Source organism: Amblyomma mixtum, chromosome 6 (genome assembly GCF_055824585.1).
Source record: "Amblyomma mixtum isolate Tamu chromosome 6, ASM5582458v1, whole genome shotgun sequence".
Taxonomy (NCBI): domain Eukaryota; kingdom Metazoa; phylum Arthropoda; class Arachnida; order Ixodida; family Ixodidae; genus Amblyomma; species Amblyomma mixtum.
The window spans coordinates 29,223,135-29,246,192 of NC_143017.1; the positions used below are offsets into that span (position 1 = coordinate 29,223,135).

Genomic DNA, 23,058 nt, shown 5'->3' on the forward strand with positions numbered 1-23,058 from the left:
AAACTTCAACTCCTGGAAAGCGAAGTGACACTTTTCGGGCTTGAGGGAAAGGCCAGCCGAACGAATTGTGGCGAACACCTCAGGCGCCTCAAGTGCTCCTCGAACGTGGCGGAGAAGATGACAACGTCATCCAGGTACACGAGGCAGGACTGCCATTTTAGGTCGGCAAGCACGGTGTCCATCATCCGCTGGAAGGTGGCAGGAGCCGAGCACAGTCCGAAAGGGAGCACCCTGAATTCGTACAGACCATCCGGGGTAATAAAGGCGGTCTTTTACCGGTCCCGCTCGTCCACCTCGATTTGCCAATAGCCACTACTTAAATCTAGCGACGAGAAGTACGTGGCGTGGCGTAGCCAGTCCAGGGAGTCATCAATCCGTGGCAGAGGATAAAGTCCTTTTTGGTGACGTTGTTTAGACGCCGGTATTCAACACAGACCCGTATGGTTCCATCCTTCTTCGCCACAAGAACAACAGCCGATGCCCACGGGCTCGTCGACGGCTGTATCACGTCGTCCTGGAGCATTTCTTGAACTTGCCGGCGAATGGCGTCACATTCCTTCTAAGAGACCCGATAAGGCGGCTGGCATAACGGTCGCTGGTTTGCGTCCACAATAATACTGTGCTTTGTGAGCGGAGTCTGCCTGACCTTGGAGGTCGAGGCAAAACAGTCGCGGAAAGATTCGATAATGCTCTCCAGGCAGCGTTTCTGATGAAACGGGAGGTTCCTGTTCACGTCGGTCTTTATCGGAGTGGTCGGCGCCTACACTGATGCCGGGATTTCGGAAAATGCGTGCTGTCCCACGAATTAACAAAGTTCTTCAAAATACGCAATAGCTGTTTTGCCAGGCAAAAACTGAGGTTCAGAACCAAAATTGGTCACCAAAAGTTCGGTTCGCCCACTATTCAATTCAATAATTCCGCGAGGTACACACACTTGCCGACCCAGGAGCAGCGAGATGTTGGTTTCAGCGATGCCACGAGTGCTAGGGCTGTTATCGCACTCTACGGTAACAAACATGCTGGCTCTTGACGGGATCAACACCTGGTCATCACAGACGCACAACTTAGCCCTGCATGGCACGGTATCGTTGTCGACAGGGTCTTGGGTGGAAAACGAAACGATTAGCTCCTAAAGGTTGATGACGGCACCGTACTCCTGAAGGAAATCCAAACCGAGTATGAGGTCATTGGAGTACTCGGGTAACACAGCAAAGCAACCAGGGAAAGTAACACCGCGGATCTGCATTCGCGAAGTGCACACACCAATCGTTGTTACGACATGGCAACCAGCTGTGCGGACCTGCGGCCCGGACCAAGGGGTTAGAACCTTCCTCAGGGCTGTGGCTACCCGACTGCTCATTACAGAAAAATCGGCGCCGGTATCTACGAGTGCGGTAACGTCATGGTTGTCGGCGGTTACCGGAATTTCGGCGGAAACCAGTCGGTCGCAGCGCGTCGTTCAGGTCGTCGGGTCACGCCGTCGTTGATCAGAGCGTCGCGGCGAATCTTCGGGTGGAGGCTCTTGAAACGTTTCAGTAGCGGCGGCCCTACCCCCGGGGGACGCCGTCTTCAGTTTTCCCGATGTGGGGACGCACCTCTGAACTGGCCAGAGGACGACGGGCGGCAGGGCGGTGAGAACCGCCTTGGAGATGGCGATCGGGACTGGCGTCGCTGAGGGGTCGAGGACTCTACGTTATCAGCCAGGTACAGCTCGATATCCCGTGGTCTTTCACCGTAGCGTGGTCGAGGTTCGTCAGGTGAAAACCCCCTGAAACCCATTCTGCGGTAGGGGCAGTGACGGAGGATGTGGCCGGGCTCCCCGCAGTGGTAACAGAGCGGCCGATTGTTTGGCGTACGCCACACGTGCGCTTTGCTCATGGGGGGCCTTAAGTCCTGCGGCACGGGTGGAACTGCTGCGGTTGGGTAATGCAGGGATGGTACTGGCACAGGAACGACGGGGGAAAAGGCTTGCATCGCTGGCCCAGGACTTCGTAGTGCTTCGCTGTACGTCATAACGGAGGGCGCTGGGTGTGGAGCGGGGGGCGGCTGCACAGCTCGTCGGATTTCGCCACGGACCACGCCCATTACGGCAGCGACCCTGGCCTGTGGAACTTGAAGGCGAAGCTTCGCCAGTTCCTCGCGAACAAGGCTTCTTACAAGCTCCCGAAGCTCCTCGGCGGGCAGCCACGTAGGCGTGTACTGGGAAGTGGCTGCTACGGTAGCCTGACGTCCGTAGTGCGCGCCTCGTTCCCGCAGAGAGCGCTCGATACCCGTTGCCTCCCTTGTGAAGTCGGCCACTGTACTTGGCGGGTCACGGACCAGTCCGGCAAACAGCTGATCCTTTACGCCGCGCATTAGGTGGTGCACTTTCTTGGCCTCGGGCATAGCAGGGTCGGCCCGATTGAACAGTCGCGTCATGTCCTCGATGAACATCGCGACGACCTCGTTTGACTGCTGTGATCTCGAGTGCAGGGCGACCTCTGCCTTCTCTTTTCGTTCGCTGGTGGTAAATGTCGCTAGCAGCTCTAGACGAAAAACCTCCTAGGTGGCAAAAGAGGTCTCGTGGTTCTCGAACCAGATCTTTGCCGAGTCCTCTAGCGCGAAGTAGACATTCCTCAACTTCCGCTCACCGTCCCACTGGTTGAAGGCTGCCACACGGCCGGGAGATTGGCCAACCAATCTTCAACGTCTTCAAACCTGTCTCCGTGGAACGTCGGCGGTGACCGGGGCGCGTGGAGCACGAACGGAGCGTCAGCTCCAAAACGTTGAGTGGTCTGGCTACCGGTGGTTGATGTCATCTTCCTTGGTTTTGTCAGGCCGCTGAACTCTGGCTGTAGGCCTAGCAGGCGGCGGCTCGCTTTGTGGACGGGGGTTGTGTCTACGCCCTGACAACTGGCTTCAAAGGCGTCTTCGGAGTCAGAGTACATGGGACGTTACCCAGCACCTCCACCAAATATGTCACGGCTAGACAGTCGGGATGGCCAGGACGCGTGTTCGCCAAATGCAGCCGGTACAGCCAGCGATGACAGCGCCGCCCACCGGCAGGTAGCAGCCACATTAAGGCTGGTTATAAATATTCATTCAGAACGACGGCTTGACATCGCCGCTATGGCGCAGTGGATTAGAGGCACGTGTTGCGTATGGAAGGTCGGCCGTTCGACTCCGCTCCCTGTACTGTAATTTTATTGTTTTTTTAATTTCATTTTTTTCCATTTTTTCCCTTTTAGGTCGCAAATCGTGATGCTTAGTGGCATATAACGCCGTTTAAGAGGATTTATTATCCTTTTAGGTAAGCCGTTGTGACAATCTTCAGTCACCGTGATCAATTCACCGTGGTTTCAAGCCTTGTGGCTGTACAGGCTGCAGTTGGCGAATACGCGGCCAGGACACGTTTTACTGTGAAGCGCCAGGCAGCAGCGGACTCTCGAGGGCACCACATAGAAGAGACGACGAAGAAGAATCCCTGCCCGCCACCATGGCTAAGGCTAGCCAGAATAGCGGCTAAGGCAGTTCGGCCAGGACACGGCGCCACGAGAGTGCCCAGGAATGTGGCAATATTAAGATATCTTTAGCAATCAATATATCCGCATATCTCCCGTCAGTAACCTTGCATTATTTTATGTTAATATTTTAGCTACCGTGCGAAGAGTTCTCCATTGACTTTCTACGGCATATTTATCTGTGTGATGCGAGCGATGAAAACACTGCAAAAGAAAAAATTTGCGACATGTAAAAATGGACCATTATCTTAAATACTTCAATATCAGTGCCGCAACGTTTTCTAATATTTAAACATTTTTTCAACACTTGCGTATGATAGCTCTGTCGACTCTAAAGTGGGGTAGCCCCTCTTCTGGCCTGAAAAGAGTAAAAGAATGGACCATTATCTTAAATGCTCTCCTATCAGTAACCTAAAGTTTTCCAATATTCAAAAATTTTGCCAAGACTTTGGACATGATGACGATGTGGATGCTAAAAAAGGGTTAGCAATTTCTTGTGGCTTAAAAGAGTAACTTACTGCACCCTGATGTTTTTTTGCGTTGCTCCTTAGCTTACCTCTGATGCCTCTTTGCTTCGGCTTGCGTGGCGTCCACTCAGGGGTCCTGAGGCTGCAGCCGCTTCACCTCAGCTTCGCTTTCAGGCACCGCTGGCTCTTCGAGATGCCTCACCTTGCGGAAGCTTGTGTAGCATTAGGGACTGTTAGCTGCCAGCTTTTTCACCCCATCCGCCGGCCGAGAAGCCCGTATTGGCGTAAGCAGACTCCGCTGCGATGAAGTACTACATGCCCAAGAACAGCACGGGCTGTCTCCTGCTGCCGAGCAAGGCGGCATTCTATTGTATTCATGGTTTATTTGAGCCGCTATTGGTACTATCTTCCTAAGATGCAGCACGAAGAACACGTGCAGGGGAGCACTTGCACGGTGCCGAGTGAGGCACTGCCACTCTCTTCCCATCCTTCACAGAAGTCGGGGTAACCTGCGCAACTTGATAGCGATTGGTCATGTTTGAACACCACGAAGATGATGCACAGAAAAAATAAAGTACGAAGATCTTGGTACTGCCTTCTCTGTGTGTTTCGTCTTCGCGACACTCGAAAATCCGATATTACTGCACCTGCTGTCTGCGCATGAAAGCGGATCATGATCTCTGAAGCTGAGTAACTAACAACTATCACTGTATAATTTCGCAACAACTATGCAACCCAATAAAAAAAAACATAACATCATAATCATTTGCACTTTGGGGGAATAGTTCTTCTCAAAGCGTATCGGACACTGAGCGCCTTTTCCCTGCAGTGTTTACAGCTGCCACCTTTTAAGCTCCGTTCACAAACGCTTGATATTTAGTATGAATATGACGCTGAGGTAATGCAGCGTCAATAAAATGTTTAAAAAAACACTAAAATATGTGCTTCTATGGAGCCCCAAGGAAGAGTAGTCGCACTGCTCGTTTTTAGCATTTTCAGTGGCGTTGGCTGCTTAATTGTGTGTTAGAGTAGGCAGGAGGTTTGAGTAAAATTTGTAAGTTGCTCCCAACACACCTTATTGTTTGATAACAGTTTATTCGGATAAAATGTAACCTCGCTTTCGAAAGGCTCGTACCAGCGTAAATGTTTTCACATGTCAAGCTGCCTTCCTGATTGCCCTGGTGGACACTGGAAACTGTGCGTATCTTTGTTTACGCAGCGGCTAACAAAACACTTTCCACACCGTTTTGCTGCACGAAGACCACACAAGTAATCACAAACAAAAAATAAATATCGCTTTTGGGAATCGCTTAAGTTATCTCGTGTCAACGCAGGCAAGAGATTGCTTACAAAAAAAAAGAAAACTTGCATTTAACGCAGGCTCATCGCAGGGCTCCACAAATCGATGAACACATCATAGGAATATACACTGCCTTCCCAGGCTTGACACTCATAGCGAAGCGACTACAGGCTTGGAAACACAAGCTTCTCCCTTTTGTAAAAGTGAGAAAATAAGGGCGCAAGCGCCACCTGATGGACGATGGTGCAGACTGCGAGGAAGAAGCCAGAGAGAGCACATACAACGTTTAGCTGCTCCTTGTGCCGAAGTGAGAGAACGCAGCGTCTTCTGTGTCGCAAGCCACTGTTTTTCCATGCACACACTATTCCAGAAACCGGTAAGTATTTCGTAAACTCTGTCACCGCGGGGATTGTCGGAGAAGTGCGGTTCTAACAGCCATGACAGTCCTGCCTCTTCTCATAGTCGTCGTCTTCAATTCGTCTCTTGGGGAGGTCCACTCTGTCGGATCATTGCAGTTGTTGCTGCGTATGGAAATAGAAAAATAAAATTAGAGGAAATGACGTCATGAAGAAACAGAGATATATTTTGAGGTGCTAAATAAACAAGAAAAATTCCCCGCCCGCACCACTGTGTATAGCAAGATTACCACGTGGAACAACTAAAGGGTAGATAAGCAGTGCCTAAGATATCCATTCCTGGTTTGCTGCCCACAATCTCACTTTTTAGAAGGAGCAAATTGAGCTGAGTCCTGGTTTCTCTAATATCTTGAGTTCTAGAAAGGCGGATAAGAGCTTGGTTAGCCAGTGCACTCCTTGTTGCATTAGGTTCAAGAATATTTTCTGATATTCCGCACCACTCCAAAAAATGAATCGGTATTTATCGACGCCACAAAGTACATTTACTGGGGCTCTTTTTGTGCTCTTCGCATTATGAACAATTCTGGAGACGCGCCGCGACTAACAACTGGAGGTTGCTTTCTGGTATTCAGGGCGAGTTTGCAGGTAAGGTAGACTATTCTGGCGTCCGCCATTTCGTGCGGGCAGAAAACAGTAAACGGCCAACGTATGCACACAAAGAACACTAGGTTAGCAGAAATATTTACGGACCTCGACTAAAGCGCTCATCGCAGGGCAGGAAAGGTCGTAGTTGTTGATACAGAAGCAGGCCAAGGAAAAAAAAACATTGTTCTGCCAAAAAATGTTTATTATTTCTAGTTGACTCTTGTCTACTGCATGCTTTGGTGAGCTTGTTTCAAGTAGAGCTCAGCTGCCCCTAAACGAGAGAATGCACGAAGGATTCAACAATATACTAGGCACGGATAAAGGTTAATGAATAATACAAGATTAAATTTTGAGCGATGTGTTACTTTACTGCATTGTCTTTGATTTAACAAAGGGAACTAGTTTCATTAATTTTTCTGCTCTAAAACGAGTGACAAAACTACAGGTCTTTGTCGCACAATAAAATACCTACTTTCGCATTTCGACACATGAATTTCGGGTACAGAGTACCATCTTAACATGTAGGCGTTACACTATTTGGCACATTTCTAAAATCCTGCATCGACAAACGGTGGACCGCGACTGGAGTACAGTACCTCACTCGGGACCTTTAGGCACGGTCCCTAATCTGACGCCAAGAAGGAGGTGTCTCTTTGTTACGCTAGGAGTTCTTTCTCTTGTGCACCTCTGACACTCATCATTAGAGGCTGCGGTTGCCAGGTGACTGCTGACGCCATGGAGCAGCTGCTCGGCACCTGAGCTCCCACTTTCGTCATATCAGCCAGAAAGAAATGGCCTAACTGAACGAACAAAACGAACTCTCACCAATACGCTGACAATGTACGTCGACTCCAGTCACACGAACTGGGATAGCATCGTTCTCTTTACATAGAATCTTTATAACTTAGGCCTTCAGCACGCCATGACACGGGAGTATATGCTCAAGCCAATTCATCCTTCTTCGCGCTCACTCCCCTCACGGCACTCTGGACAGCCCGCTCACATCTTTTAAAGATGTGCATGAAGATCCCTGATAGCTGCGATGCTCTTTCTCCCCGAACAACCCCGCTTACTTTCCCGACTTCTTATTCTCGCCTCCGAAGATCACTTTCAGGAGCCCAAAAGACGCCCATCACCGTCATATCACTTGGACTACGTCCACGCTAATTTGGTCTCTTTTTGGCTACAGATCGAAAAACCGCGCTTATTACAGAAACTTCTGCCCCATATTGCGGGAATCTTTGTAGTGTTTCTTTGTTCATTCTTCGAAGTTGCCGGCACGCCGCTTTATCACTTTTTTTGTGATGCAGGAAGCGACGAGATTTATCTCGATTGATCGCAACCAGGCGCAGCCGATTCTACTTTGTTGCTGAATATTCTAGTAAGTTTACACGCTTTATCTCGAAAGTTCCCTATCAGCTTCAAATTCAGCACGGCCGATAACGGTGGGCATTCGGTTCGACGAGCACCCTTGTTGCCACGCCGCCACCGAGTCATTCATTTGTTTGCGAGCGCAAGTCAGCCCCAATAAAGAGTTTTGTTTAGAAGCCATTTTTGCCGTCTTCCTGCTCTCCGGACTGCAGTCACCATTACGTGACACATGGTGGAGGTGCTGACCTGCTATTCTGCTATGCCCCCCCCCCCCCCTTCCGATGGAACCTTGTGCACAGTCAACGGCCGTCGTGCTTCGCAAGCCCCGTGTGCCACCGACTTTCCATGGAGAACCGCACGAAGATGTAGAAGACTGGGGGGGGGGGGGGGGGGGGGATCGTGTACGACCGCGTGGCAGCGCGTAACGCCTGAGACGACAGCGCCAAGCTTCGAAACGTTTATTTTGCATTGAACGGCCTTGCCAGAACGGCTTTGAAAACAATGAATCTTCCCTCACGATCTGGGTGACCTTCAAGAAGCAGCGACTGGGTGTCCTCGCTAGCATCGCATGGAAAGAAAGAGCAGAGGTCCTGCTGCAATCACGAATTCAACACGCGAACGAGACCGTGACTGCGTATGTCGAAGAAATGAAACGCATTTTCAGGCGCTCCAAGCCTGAAATGAATGAATAAAAGAAGCCCACCTTTCTGATGCGTGGCGTTAGGGAGGAACTGTTCGCCTATCTGATCCGGAATCCGCCAAAAACCGTCACCAAGTTCGTAGTCAAAGCTTCTACCATCGAAAAGATGCTTGACGCCCGGACCCGTCAGTAGAGCCGACCACTTAAAGTCCTGACGGCAAGCCCACCAGATGATAAAGATGATAGCCCTGCAAGCGGCGTTAACCTGCGAGGTCTAATACGCGAAATTCTTCGCGAAGAACTTCGCCGAATCCCGTCGCCCCAACACAGCAGACTCAGGTGGCGTCGCTCACGGACATCATCCATGAAGATGTAGAATGCACTTTGCTCCCCGTCGACGACGACACTAACGGAAGCTGAAGCCTTAACCTGCGCCACCACACTATACGTATTCCCCCGCTCCGACGAGACCCCCCAAGCCCTCTTCGTTGTGCGCAATCTCTCGCCACGCTTGTGTATTTGTGCAAGTAACTGTATTTCAGTGAAGCCAAGCAACTCCGGCTGTCCTGCCGTTTTCGCGAAACAGTGAGTGAGTGAGTGGAGTGAGTGAGTGAGTGAGTGAGAGAGTGAGTGAGTGAGTGAGAGAGTGAGTGAGTGAGAGAGTGAGTGAGAAAGAGAGAGTGAGCGAGTGAGTGAGTGAGAGAGTGAGTGAGAAAGAGAGAGTGAGAGAGTGAGTGAGTGAGTGAGTGAGTGAGTGAGTGAGTGAGTGAGTGAGTGAGTGAGTGAGTGAGTGAGCGAGCGAGCGAGCGAGTGAGTGAGTGAGTCAACATTTAATGCGCAAAATAAATCGCCGTTAGTTGGGTGGGCACACATTCAAGGAGCCCATTGGCTTTTGCCATCACTCTTGCCTGGTTCACCAGCCAAACCTGGTGTTGCGGATGTTAGCTGCACAGCGAAACCTCCCCGTCCTCGGACTCGAGGCGATGCTCGTGTCGGACGCAGCAAGCGATACCCTGTTGCCTCAGGCACCCTGTTTCAATCGCAGTATAGCAGCAGCTCTTCAAAATATTAACGCAATAGGGTTAAGGAGCTCGTGCCGCAGAAAATCCGCTGTCGCTGTCGGCATCTTGACCGTGGGTGAAAAATCCCCAGAGAAGCAGTCCAGGGGGCAGGTGGGCCACCTAGGCAACGTGACCTTGCAGAGTCATCAACAGCTGCCCACCGGATTGTGAGCAAACTGCCAACCATGGCAGGTAGCAGTTAAGGAAGGTTTTGGTCGCTGGAAAAGAGCTGTGAGGGGCGCACAAGGCCCACCGGTCAAAGCATCTGTCATCGTAAGGCAGTGGCTTATTGCCTAACCGCTGCACTACTGAGCGAAGATATGAGGGCTCCGAGTTATCTATAAATGCAAAGTAGAGAATGACCAATAATTCTGCACATATTGGAATGAACTCACCAAGCTATCGCGTCATGCCCTTGAGGCGGAGCCAAAGTGTACCCTCCAATTTTTTTATTACAATAAGCAGAAATACCGCATCGGAACATTTCTGTTTAACATCACTGAGGGTCCAGGTTACAAGAAGTCTAATTTTTGGCCACATGCGGACTTCTTCCTTTTTTGGGGTGATTAATTGCACTGTTCACAATGTGCAAGAAGCCGTAATGAGGTAACGAGAAAAATACCTGGACACAGACATTTTCAATCTCTTGCTAATGCTGTTATATTATTTATCTGGTTTATCACGCTGTACATCACGCTCACAGCTAAAATGGTTAAATGCAAAAAAGTACGGAAAATGAATTATTTATCAATATGAAACATATACTTCAATTCAGAATCATCCTTTCACAGGCGAAAATGTTTTTTTCTGAGCTCTGAATTGGAGCCGTCCGCCATTGTCGGACACTAGGTAAATGTACTAACTTTTAAGTGTGGTAAACATTTAAACACCTGACACCGACTGTAAGTTTACTTTTTTTCGTTGCTCGGGGTGGTTTTCTCATACTTGTGCGCGAACAATCTTAGCGCTTTTTTCTGCGGAGTCATAGTGCAGTTGCCCTCCAGTTTGCTCACTGTGCGGCTCTTTCCCGACGCACACAGCGCACGAAACTGAACGCAGGGAACGCAACGCTTGCATAGGAAAGTTTTATACTCTCTTGGACATGCGCTAGCTAGCGCAAGCTTTTATGCGACCAACTTTTATAATCACTGTCCGAAAAAGCGGCGCTCCATTGTAGGACACCACGCATTTATGGGTTAGTGCATACAGTTATCAACCTGGTGTGCAAAAGAGTGAATCGCGAGGACTTCATTAATAATATATGTGCTGTTCAACGCATTCAAAGAGAAGGCAGTTGTGTCTTTATTTAAAGCACCGACGCGCTAGTGCTCATGTTTAACAATTCCTTTTTTGCACAAAGTAGTTTTTATTATCTTCGATTGTTTGACGTTCGGTGTACTCAGCATGGTAACTCGGATGTTTCAAAGCATAATCAAGAGAAAGCAAGTAATGGCGTTCACCCTGGCAAGTAATGGCGTTCACCCAACCTATGAACCATGACTCCGGGCAATTGGACAGCGTTCAAAAATGTCAAAACTTTTGACAAACTAGCTCCTCTTGTTCACGTACTATATTCTGCATATGGCTTCCGCAATATAATGCTGCACAGAGTGGCATTCTGAAGCACTTTTGCTTTTGTCATAACTTTCAGCACAGAATGTCTTCGGGTGCCTCCGCAACGCGTTTCGAGGATGTGAAAGGTGAGCCACTGAGGCAAAAGGAATACAGGGGTCGCATTTTGTGGACATTGTTCTTTATGCGTTCGTTCTTTTCACTTTATTCCAAAGGTACGCCTCGCCAACGATACCAGACGGGCAGCATTGCTTGCAACTCTGACGTCAGAACCAACACACTCCTGCACCACTTATTTAAAGGCCCGAAGACTAAATCAGGAAGAGAAATTTTAAAAGATGCATTTCCGGGACAGAAGAGAGAAAGTAGACTGATCAATACAATAATCCAGGATTTGAACGATTCGCCACCTTGGACAACTTAATTAATTTACCATACGTAAAAATACAATTTTAGGTATTCAACCAATTTCCAGCCGTTAAAACTCATCATCCACTGTGTCATCATACAAATGCAGGAGCATGTGGCCTTTGGAGGACAAAGAACGCTTGTCATTGCCCAAGTTGCTGGGCTTGTCTGGTACATAGGTTTAGTGAAGCGCAAATACGCCAATGCGCTGACGCATACATTTATTTAAAATGTTTGCAATCAATAGGCATTAGACTCATATATTCGGTAACTGGTAAAAACACCATGGTCAAAAAATGCACACCGCAGGAACCATTCGTAAAGACAGTAATGAAGATTTTCGTTGAGGTGAAGTAATCAAACATATAACAAGCGAGCCCATACGGTCCGCACTTCTGAAGGCATTTATAATTTCTTAAAAGCCGTGCGCGACGGACATGTAGCCTGAGAGCCAGATTAGAGCAGATGGGAGGACTGTTTACTAGGAACTAATGACGCTTTTCGTCCAGACTATGAATAAGTTCACTCTCGGAGACCAAGCGAAACGAATCAATCAGCATGAAAGACAAACCGAAGTGGCAAAAGGTTCTGGCTCACCTTTTATTGTAGCGTGCAAATGTTATAGATGCTCGAGCTCAAGGCGACGCATGAAAGTGAGATGATGGCCATGGAGGACGCTTTGGAAGAGCCTGTAAAGAAAGTACCAAACGTGTGGAAGTACTTTAAAAGGTTGGATTTATTCCAGATAACATCTCTCGCAAATGGGTCGAAAATACTCCTGAGTTATTCAGTGCAGACTACTGTTCCTTAGTAACTCCTGCTCACCACCGGGAACCGGAAACCTAGCACACTGGAAAGCCTGCTCTTGTTGTCGCACTTTTGGCAACATAGGCAATTTTAGACACAAAAAAAAAAAACGCAAACTGGAAGGAAGATATTCGAACCTTTTGTCATTCTTATTCCTGGTATAACCACGTGTGTGATTAAGCTATCTATGGCGTTGTTTAACAACGAAGGCAGTTCCTTTCTGGGGATTAGATTACAGTCCGCACAACGGTTGCTTCTGTTACTTGGTCACGTGTGCGTTGCTTTAGGTATCAGTTCCATATATTTTATTTTGTCTTCTTTGCACATTGTTATGTTGCTCTGGACGCTGGTTTGAATAAAAGCAGCTGAACGTGGCGCTGGCTCCTGTCTTTTTCTTCTCCTGTGCTGTCCGTATTGCCTCGCCGAAGAACCTTTATAAAATGAATCACCAGTACGCCTGCCACACAATCCTATCTTCACAGGAACATACACTGTCCGATACATTCACTTTGATATTTGACAGTTAAATTGCGAATCTTGAGGTCCTTTGAGTAAGCAAGGAGCTATTTTTTGCTGGCTAGAGAACGCGTCTTCACGCAATTTATTGCCAAGAGAACCGCGGCGGGCAGCTCTGCTGAGCAGCAATTAATTTTAAGTGCAAGCCCTACCGGCTAAAAGTCGAAGAACCGTAAATATAAAGAAGAATAGAATTCGATTGTCCTGAAATTCGCCGTGCAACCACTTCAGCGCTATAACATCCAGATCATTGATGAAATTCCTAGACCACTTGGCAAGTTCCCAGAACAGCCACTAAGCCCTGTGGCAAAACTTATGCATTAGTTCTTGGAAAAAGGCGCCAAAAAATACACGGCACATAGATAAGAGGACATGGGACACATGCGTAAGCGCCCCCACGTGTGTGTCCCGTGTCCTGTTCTCTGTCTGCCGTGCACTTCTACGCCTTTTTGCAAGAATATCGAACCAACTCGCCGACCAGTGCGTGCTTAGTATTAGTTCTGGCGCATTACACTCCTTGGACAGGAAACGAGATTTCATCAGTCTTTAAACAATCTCAGCCCCCGAGATAGGGACAAGCACCAAATCACCAAGCTCGGAGACTGCTTGACGGATGTCAGGCGCCGTAGGAGCTCAGGAAGGCCGCTGCGCAAGCTTATGAATTCCATAAACGTGTACTCACCATAGGCTCCCCAGGTAAGCTCTGTGAGAAAGAGAACAAGACATCATCACCTATTAAGAGCAGCAAAACACAAAGCACATATGGCGCACCGCCGCAGTACAAGAGGTCAGGCCCTAAGCTCTTTGATATTACCAGCTGAAAAAATGTTCCTAAGTTCGAGTTTATGTGGCCTTCTTTCCAAACCTGACACACCTACAAGGCACCCACCTACTATAGCTCTAGCTACGAGCGGCTTCCATTAATTTGTAAGCGGTCCAACCTTTAGAGTAAAGCTGAAATTCGGGCGAGCTGGTATGCATTTACTGTAAAACAAAAGCGCGTCAAGGACGGGACGTAACGGAGAGACAGAGAAACGCTTGTACGTAGGTGTTTCCATTCTGCCCCGTCCTTTCTGTTCAAACATAGAAGTCCAGGCCGCTTCACCTGCACTAAAGCAGCAACATGACAGTTTGAGACCATCACCTTGCATAAGAGAAGGCATGATGCACTTTCCAAGTAGGAGCCCACAGGGACTTTCGAGGCTGGAATGATTTGAATGCGGGTAACACTGCGTCTAACGCTATGCGGTACTTAGCAAAAACACCGCTACTTGAGTACAGTGGTGAGCAGCCTTGTCTAGAGCGCTTGAGCAGTGCGCACTTGGTAACAAAAACCGAAATTAGAGAGCAGCCCCTCATTACAGGGCAAAGTTTTCGTGCCTGCTTTGTTTACGAGGCTATCTGGCGCTACGTCCGTGCAAGCGTTGCAGCTGGACCCTAGAGGCTGCCACAAAATCTGGATTTGTTTGCAAGGAAGTGCACCGCCCGAGCGCTCTAGACAAGGCTGCTCACCACTGTACGCTCTTAGGTAGGTTAGCGCCAAAACATGGCTGGGTGATTTTGCAGACACAACAAAAGCGGCCATCCTGCTTTCGTCTACACACGACAGCCCTTCGGGGAACGTCGGATAGTGGTGAACGAGAAATCGACCCTGAACCGCAATCAAAGTTCTCACAAGTTGTCACAGTTTCCATTTATCGCACTCAGCCGTTGATTTGATTTAGTTTGTTTTATGGGGTTTAACAACCCAAAGTGATTCAGTCTATAAGGGACGCCGTAGTGGAGGGCTCTGGTGAATTTGACCTCCTAGGGATCTTTGTCGTGCACTAATATCGCACAGTACACAGGCCTCAAGAATTTTGCCTCCATGGAAATGCTACCGGCGCGGCCGGGACCGAACCCGCGTCTTTGAAGTAAGCAGCCGAGGACCATAATCACTGAGCCACCGCGGTAGCTAATAGAACTTCGACGTACTGCGCCACTGTCAGTACCTCAGCTACGTTACGCAGGCTTCCGCGATGCGCAGCAATCACATGCCGAGCGTATAAATAAGGTCGGCTGCTTCTTACAAATCCTTTATATTGTTATCGTCATAGCGTACTGCTGCACCAAGAGTATGGAGGGAAGGGGGCGGCTGCAACAGACAGAGACCCTATCCGAAAGAACAAAAAATAACTCAAACAATGTGGAAAGAATAGTCCTCATAGACATATATGCCTACAAGCTCCAACGTACTATTTCTGGTAACTGCTACATTGTAGAAAACCCTTCTCTTTTTTTCACCGTAAAGAAGATACACATATATGAAGCTGCAACATAGCAACGACACCTTTTCATCGCCGTACAAGGCGCGTCTGTTACACATCGAGCGGCACGCGTAGCGGCTCAAAATTTGGGTCACGCTTGCGCCGAGACGAGAAATTACGGCCCGCTGGAGACCGTTCCACCGATCGTTCAGTCTATACGGGGACGGCAGTGCTGCCCTTACTACTGCTCTTATGATTTCGTGGGCCATACACACGTTCGTTTCAAGGTACGGCCACTCGCCTTTCTTTTTATACGTCCGCGTCACTTTTTATCGCCGCGTCCCCGTGAAGATGTCTCCGCTGCTGACGCAGTCGCAGCACCATTAACACTGTTTTTATGGGCCTGCTCTTAAAAAAGTTCGCCGGCTGGGCGCCATCCCGCTGTTGCACGCGTGCGATTTGGAGTGTTGGCGTTCTATCTGAGAGCGAATGCGCAGGCTTCCTCTCTTCACACGCCACATAAAATCTCTCCCACCATTAGGCTTAGGCTCTACACCGACGTGTTGTCTCGTTAAGAGTCTTCCTAAGGTTTCATTGACTATGAGTAAGAGAGGAGACAGTGCGAGGCATGGTGTCACTAAAGCCATCTTGCTGAAAGACTTAGGGCAAAGTATAAAAAACTGCGTAGCTATTACTCTTAGCACTGGTTCATGTGCGCTAACGAACACATCTGGGAGTCAAAACTGGGAGCTCGCAACACAGGGATGCACTGGACGCAAGCGCTAGGGCTTTCCAGGTTCTGAACCAGAAGTCGATTTATTACCGCTCCAAAACTCCTTCAGCGGTACATTATCTTGGCAAAAAGCGCATAGCTCTGCACTTTCCCCAGCAGAAAGGAAGTACAGATTTTTTAGGCATCACTCTTGATTTACTGGAAACTATGAAATATTTTAACACACTATATTGGACATATTAATTTTAATGGTCTAACCTTTCAATGCGTGGCGAAATCTTGCTTTTAAAGTCTGTTCTGCACTCCCTCGGAACAGTTAAGGCTCTCATAGAAAACCAACAGGGTGCGGTTTTGATAGTAAATAGCAGGAAACTACAAGCGTACTGAGGAGCGATCTGCAGACATGCTGATTGTTAAGGCGCAATCATACAGGATTCGAGAAAAGTTGCGTTCACAAACGACTTTCCGTTCCATTTCCAGAATTTCTAGAATCGTACCCAGAATTTCTGGTATGGTTTGAAAACACTGAGCAATGCGTTACGCAAATCTTACGGCACCATTCCCATTCGCAGCCCTCCTTGAGTGTTCCATAGCCGCGCCCCTGTCTCGAGTTTGTTCTTTAAGCTGGCGGCCATTAGTTTCCCATAGAAGGCAGCCTGAAATGTAATCTAAAGTTGACAAATCTCCCTTTGATAAAACAGATGCGCACTTTCACTCGGCTTCTGCTAGCTGCAGTGTCTTTGGCACATTTCGGTTTGAGCTTCCAAAGGCAACGCCGAGTTTTTCCCTCCAGCTTCGTGGGTGAGATCCCCCCCCCCCCCCCATTTTTTTACACAAGTACTGCGGCTAAAATTAAATTATTGTATTGAGCTGCTGAATCAATTACGAAGATTGTGCGGATTCTTCGTCTATATACGCCTCAGTATGCAACCAACTATTCCCATCTTGTACCAGAATAAGACAAGCGAGATACGCCGGGAATAAAAACACCTTCGATGCATATCCCGAACCATCATTTCTCTTCCTATTCGGCAGGTTTTAACGTCAAGGCGTTAAGGAGTCGCAGAAAAGCTGGTGTCGTCTTCGGCGACGTTGGCCGCTAGCGATAAACAGAGAAAAAAAATCCGCAGAGAAGCAACGTAGGCAGCAGGTGGGCCATCCAGGTCACGTGACCTTGTTGCGGCATCCCAATCTGCATACCGGATTGTAAACAAGCTGCCCACCGTGGCAGGTTGCAGTTATATTAATGATTGAACGCGGGAGGTTGCTCGAGAAGAGCAACCTGGGCCGCGCAATTCCCACCGGTGGAAGCACCTGCCATTCCATGGCAGAAGTGGATCGCCTAACCGCTGCACCACTGAGCCGGCAGTGCTATGACTCCCAGGGATCTATGAATGTAGAGTATAAAATGACCAATTCTGCATATGTTTGGGCATTAACTCATTCACCCAATAGCATCTGACCATTAAAGCGGAGCTTTAAATGTCGTCTCCAATTTGAGACGACAGTAGGAAACTATGAGACTGAGAATAACATTGTTCGCAGGCGTTCTAGTAATATTGGATTAATACTGCGAAACTTAAGTTCCCAGGTGAAGGAACCCAGTTAGAGAGAACATATACTATACACAAGAACCACTGCCATCACCTCTCTTGTTTCGACTACCAGCCCCCTTCTTCATGTAGTGCTTGGCTTTACTCGCGCTGGGCAAATGATGAACTGGGCTTTGCGGAGCAAACGCTCTTTTTCACTGGGCGTTTCTGCTCGCTATGAATAAGTTTTTTTTTTCCTCCTGCTCCTCCTCCTTCCCTACGAAGCAACTCACTCCCATGAATTATGCTAGGAAACCTTCAATGGGTCCCCAAGATTATACAGTTCCTCACTGGTATCGAAATTAGTCAGATGTGTTAAAATGTTTAAATGTCAATGAGAGATATATTTCTAAGCCACCACTGAAGGTTTCCTAAAATAATTTGTCGGATTTCCTTTCGAGTGGAAGAACAGGTCCCGCGCCGCGATGAGAGGAAAGACATATTTTATTTACTAATTAGGCCTGTTCAGATATGAAATTCAATATTAGAGCATAGGAGCAAGAACAACTCGAAAATAAATAGGCCCTACGTTTCGTCTAAATTACTGGAGTCGAGCACCTGCTCTCACCTACTACAATACCTGCGCATAGGCAATCACTGGTTACTCTACGGAGACCGGCATATCGAGCGACAAACCACAGTCTGCACTTTCAAACGTGAAATGCACCTTTTTTGCAAATAACCTCAAAGGACCGAACGTTTTAGTACCCGAGCCGAATGGAGAAAGTGCTACCTCGACGAACAAACGTTTGAGAGACCACTTCATCATAATTAGTTTGTCAAAGTCACGGAAATGAGATCTGAAAACAGCAATGGTTATTCACGGCTACTGGCGTTGAGATAAACTTAGTCGACAATTTTAAAAGCTTTCTTTTCAATCTAGGTAAAGGTCGCATTGACAGGCCGGTCACGGTGGCGCGAACACCAGGGTTAGGCCACAGCCGGACAAGCAAAGACGCAATAAGTGAGACAAGAAGTTCTGCACTGAAGGCGCAGGATAATGGCCTTTGGCTCGCCCTCGCAGGTACAACATGTAACTCTTTCTGCGATTTGTTCCATGACAAAATCATCATCTAGCGGGCGGTCGTTTGTTAAAACGCGAATACGTTCAATTAAGGATAAACTTCGAAGATTGCGAAAAATTCGTACTTGCCTGGAGGTCGAACGGGAGGCCACCGCCTCTCTGGGGCAGTCGCACTACCAGCTGCTAAGCGAACAAACATAACTCCAAACTCGAAATGGGCACGGTAGTAATCCCATGTGTCTAAGGCGCTCCCCAAGACTGGAGATTAATTGAAATAAGGGACTGACCACTCATTACATTCACGCAAGCACTATCACACGGTTGCAAATTAAAATTCTAGTGATTTTATTGGACACCCGCCCTAAAACATTTCTCCTGCACAAGGAGCGCTCGAATCAGCCTGAACCTTGCTCGCCGACCGTGCAAAGCGCACTCGCGGGTCAACTCACCGTGCGTGAGGCCCATCCTACGTGTCTGTACATAGTTGCTGTGGGGGAATTGAAGCACGCACTCGAAGAGGTCCGCCAGCGAGGACAGCCGGCCCTCCGACATGTCGGCGTGCAAGGCCACATCAAACAGGCCATCCGCAGTCTTGTTGGCGATGACGTGAACACCTGGATCACTTGCCGGCCTCCGCCGTCCTCCCTTGATGAGGAACAGCCTCAGCTCGGGCTTGGGGTACGCACCGCTTGCCGCACACACGAGGCTTACTATGGGCGCCGGGGAATGCCACTGGGGCTGCGTCTCGAACGGAGGCGGCGAGCTGCTGTAGTTGAAGGAGAAGGACTTGGCCGGCACTGTAAGGAGTGATATGGGGGAGAGGGGGGTTGACAGAAGTAGGACGGAGGTGAAAAGAAAATATAGACCTGCGTTTTGTAACGACACTTTTGTCGAAGATTACACTTTGTACACGCCATCGCAGCACTTGGTGCTCAATCGCATTCTGGATTATCAGGAGCACACTTCGGCGATTTAACTCGCCTCATGCGTTACCCAGAAAAAATAAAGCAGCAGTTAATACTGGCTGGTTGGTGTATGGAGTTTAACGTCCCAAAGCGGCTCAGGCTATGAAGAGGCCGTAGTGATTTCATCTACAGTATGATGGTCACTCATTTACATTTGGTATGAGGACTATGTTTTTCTCGTATTTTTCGTTACATCATATGAGGGCTCTCGCAAGCACAAGCTGTCGTCAGTGACAACTCCCTATCTCTTAGATGGGAACTTCTCGCAGCTCGAGAGAAGATATGTTCTTGAGTAAACTTTTTTGAAGGTGCTGCTCACTCCCTTTACATTTGAGACTATGTATGCAAGTCACTTGATAATGGGTGAAACAAGGGACCGAAAAAGTTTAATTGCAAGCAGCTTTGCTACGAAAAAAATAAGCGCTGCTCATACATTACTTGACTGCGACGCACTTGTCATTTATTGACACCCAAACATTAAGAATAAAGTAAAAATATATACGTAAAAAATTTCCCTGGACATCTGGACCTGGACATCTAAACCTGAAACCAGAGCAAGGCTGTGAAATGTCAGGGAAAATGAAATCCTTGAGCATGCTGGTTTCTATCTCGCAGTCGCCACTTTTCCAGTTCGCGCTACTTATAGCACAACACTCCACTTCAAAGTGTAGCAAGGAACTGACCGAACAATGCGCCAACTTCAATTAATACCTAGCGAAAGAAAAATGGTCTCAGCATGACTTCCTGAAGGTATATATATGCTCGGTACAAATAAGCATTCTTACAGAGTTGCACAAGCTGCCTTTTTCTGCAAGGATGCACTTCAGGATACATTGCCAGATATCGCTCAGGAGTGCGCATTTAGAAATCGACTACTAATTCTTCTACATAAGTAAACACCGCTGGAAATTGTGAGTGAATATAAAGCGAGAAGTTGCTAGAACTGGTATACTTTGAACGTATTTGATGTGACTGTAGTCAATTATATTGTAAATTATCTTTAACTCTGTGTAAAAGTTGCTAAAGAACTATGCAAGAAGAGCTTTATTCATAGATAATAAAGCGCATTTGTACCATGGCTGAAAAAAAAAAGCTTTGGGGCTTTTTACGCTGCAGCCAAATAAACCGACGCTTCTACAATACGTAGAAATTGATATTAACAGAACCTTTAAGAGACTTTTATGAAACATTACGCATTTCCCGTGTTTCCTTAGAAACGTTGCGTCATATTACAGATAACTCATATGCTCTAACTGACAACCAAATAACACGGACAAGGAGAAACATCTTACGCTCTTATTTCTCTATTAACATTGGTCACATTAAGCACCATACCCGAATAATATTCACCAGGTTGCTGCCTATTACTCCTTGTGTTCAGTGCTGTCGTACGTAGAGAACAACTTTCACGTGAGCTTTAATGTGAAACCCCTGTAATGCACAAAAAGTGCAGTGCAGCGAAATTCACTGTAGTTATTCAAAGTACGGTGAAAGATATTTGTTACAAGAGCGGATCTAATGATCTTCTGAAAGTATAGTGGCACATAAAAAAAAAACATTGATAAAATATGGCATCGCCATGAGAAGTTAATTAAAATCGCGTGTCTGCTCATTACACTCATTATACAAGTTCACTCAGCCGCACCCTGAGTTTACTTTTGTATCAGCAAAAATTAGCAGTAACAGCAGAGCAATTAAGAAGTCACCGCTCGAAAATACTTCCTTGAACTATGAACTTCGCTACTGCCGTCAACAGCTACACGTTAAAACATGACGAAGTGCTGTCTCTGGCTGATCCAACATGCACGCCTCACGAAATGACGACGAACGTACAGGCGTGATCAAAAAAGATTAGCAGAACTAACACCACTGCAACGGCGATATCGCACCGCGCAGCTGACGCGGCGTCGCTAAGGCCCATCTCCATGGGCGCATCCGAGGCGCACCAGCGCAGCGCCTACGCGTACCAGCGTACGCCGGAGCCGATCTGCGCATGCGCGACGCGCCGACGCGAGCCGGCGCTGGCGCTTGGCAAATATCTGTCCATGTCAGACATGGAGGAAGGAAAACTCAGGAGAGGCCCTTCGTATTCCCAATGCATTGACAAGAATGTGGCGGAAGTGACGTCAAAATTTAGGCTTAAAAAGTCGGGCCACTAGCAACGTTGTCGTTGTTGCTAAGAAAACTCGGGCCACTAGCAACGGCGTAAGGCGTCGTTAGCGTCGTTGTTGCTAGGGGCCCGAGTGTTCCTCGGTGGCGGTGGACGGGCTTTCGGCACGGTGTGTTTGGCCTTGCGTGTTAAAGTCTACATGCCTGGCGTCGTGACGTTACGCACGCATCTAAGGTTGCTTTTAAATGCAGCAAATAACCGCTCATTTGATATTTTGTTCGTCAAACTTGGTGTCGTTACGCGGAGCGATCGATGCATTGAAATGAATCTCGCGAAAAGGTGGCACTCCGGAACCGCGCTTCGACACGCGAAGAAGCGTTGATTGTTTTGATCAACGAACTTTCGCACCTCACCAAACAGCACAGAAACATGAAGCCGCTCTCGGCGATGCTGAGCTGCGTTTCGAAGGCCACACGGCGGGTGTACGGTAGCCCGAGGAGGATGGCGAGCTGAGCTATAAGCGGCGCGCAATGTCGTCTTTCTTCGCCTGGCGTCGGAAAAGGTTCACCGCACCTGTGCGCCGGTCTGTGTCTAGGTGCGTGTTTGCGGGGAGGGATGTGTAGGAGTGTAGCGGCGAGCAGCGCGGTTTTTTTTTATACCTTTCTTTTACGAAGCGCTTGCGAGCCGCGCGCGATCCCCGCCCCGTAGCTCGGTGGAGAAAGAAGATAGTGAGGAGAGCCGAGCCAACTTCCGGTTTCGGGGCGGCTTCACAAAAAGTGACGTCAGGGCCTCTCCTTAGTTCTTTCCTTCCTCCATGATGTCAGATATTCGCGCCTCGCTTGCGCTTTGCTCGCGCCGGCGCCGGAAGTCACCGCTGGTTTGCGGTCGGTGTAACCAATCAGAGAACGCAGTTCTCTCGGCATCCGGTACGGCCCTTCGCGCCGTTTGCTTCGACGAGCCGAGCTGAACGCGGTAGCAGCGACAGGCCATCGAGTTACATATGTTTTCCGACGCTTGTCGCGGTGCGGCGCTGGGCGCGTAAGCGCTGCGCTGGTGCGCCTCGGATGTGTCCATGGAGATAGGAAGCAGCGGCAACTTCCGGCGCCGGCGCGAGCGAGGCGCCAATATCTGACATGGACAGATATTTTGTCAAGCGCCAGCGCCAGCTCGCGTCTGCGCGCCGCGCATGCGCAGACCGGCTCCGGCGTACGCTGGTACGCGTAGGCGCTGCGCTCGTGCGCCTCGGATGCGCCCATGGAGATGGGGCTTAACACGCTCTTGTTATCGGCGTGCTGGTAACCGCAGCGCCGCGCGTTGTCATCTGCTGATCCGGTGGCCCGTCACTCGGTCTAACATTTTTTCCTGCCGCGTACCATTGCATCGATACATATCCGTAACACCAGAAAGGGCTCGAGATTGATGTAACTAGTGTCAACGATTCTTCGCTATTCTGAACGACTTTTGTTGCAGCATCACGCTTTAAATGTAGACAGCACAAACAGTAAGCAGAATTACAATGATCTAGGAACTTCGAGAGTAACGCGTCGCCTTCGCATACCTTTGGCAGCCGTTAAACTGGCACTTAAAGCCTCAGAATGTGAGCAGTGCGAAAAGAGACGGCACTGTGCATCCTTTAGATTTGTCGTAAAGACGTAACTGAAAATTTGTCTCAGACATGAGCGCTACTAGAATCACAGCCGCAAAGACAGCATGATCTCCGCATGAGCTTCGTTCTGCCATATGAT

General features: G+C 48.5%; 1 protein-coding gene across 1 annotated transcript in view; it reads right to left on the reverse strand.

Moving 5' to 3' along the window:
• Window positions 1–4,873: 4,873 nt before the first annotated feature.
• LOC149338507 (uncharacterized) overlaps window positions 4,874–23,058 on the reverse strand; it is a 108,275-nt gene continuing 90,090 nt past the window's right edge. The window contains exons 3-6 of the mRNA XM_089550334.1: window positions 18,688–19,035; window positions 13,326–13,346; window positions 11,918–12,009; window positions 4,874–5,788 (exon numbers count right to left, since the gene is read on the reverse strand). Of these exons, the coding sequence (XP_089406460.1) occupies window positions 11,921–12,009; window positions 13,326–13,346; window positions 18,688–19,035 (458 nt within the window). The 3' untranslated portion in view covers window positions 4,874–5,788; window positions 11,918–11,920. The remainder of the gene's footprint in view (window positions 5,789–11,917; window positions 12,010–13,325; window positions 13,347–18,687; window positions 19,036–23,058) is intronic.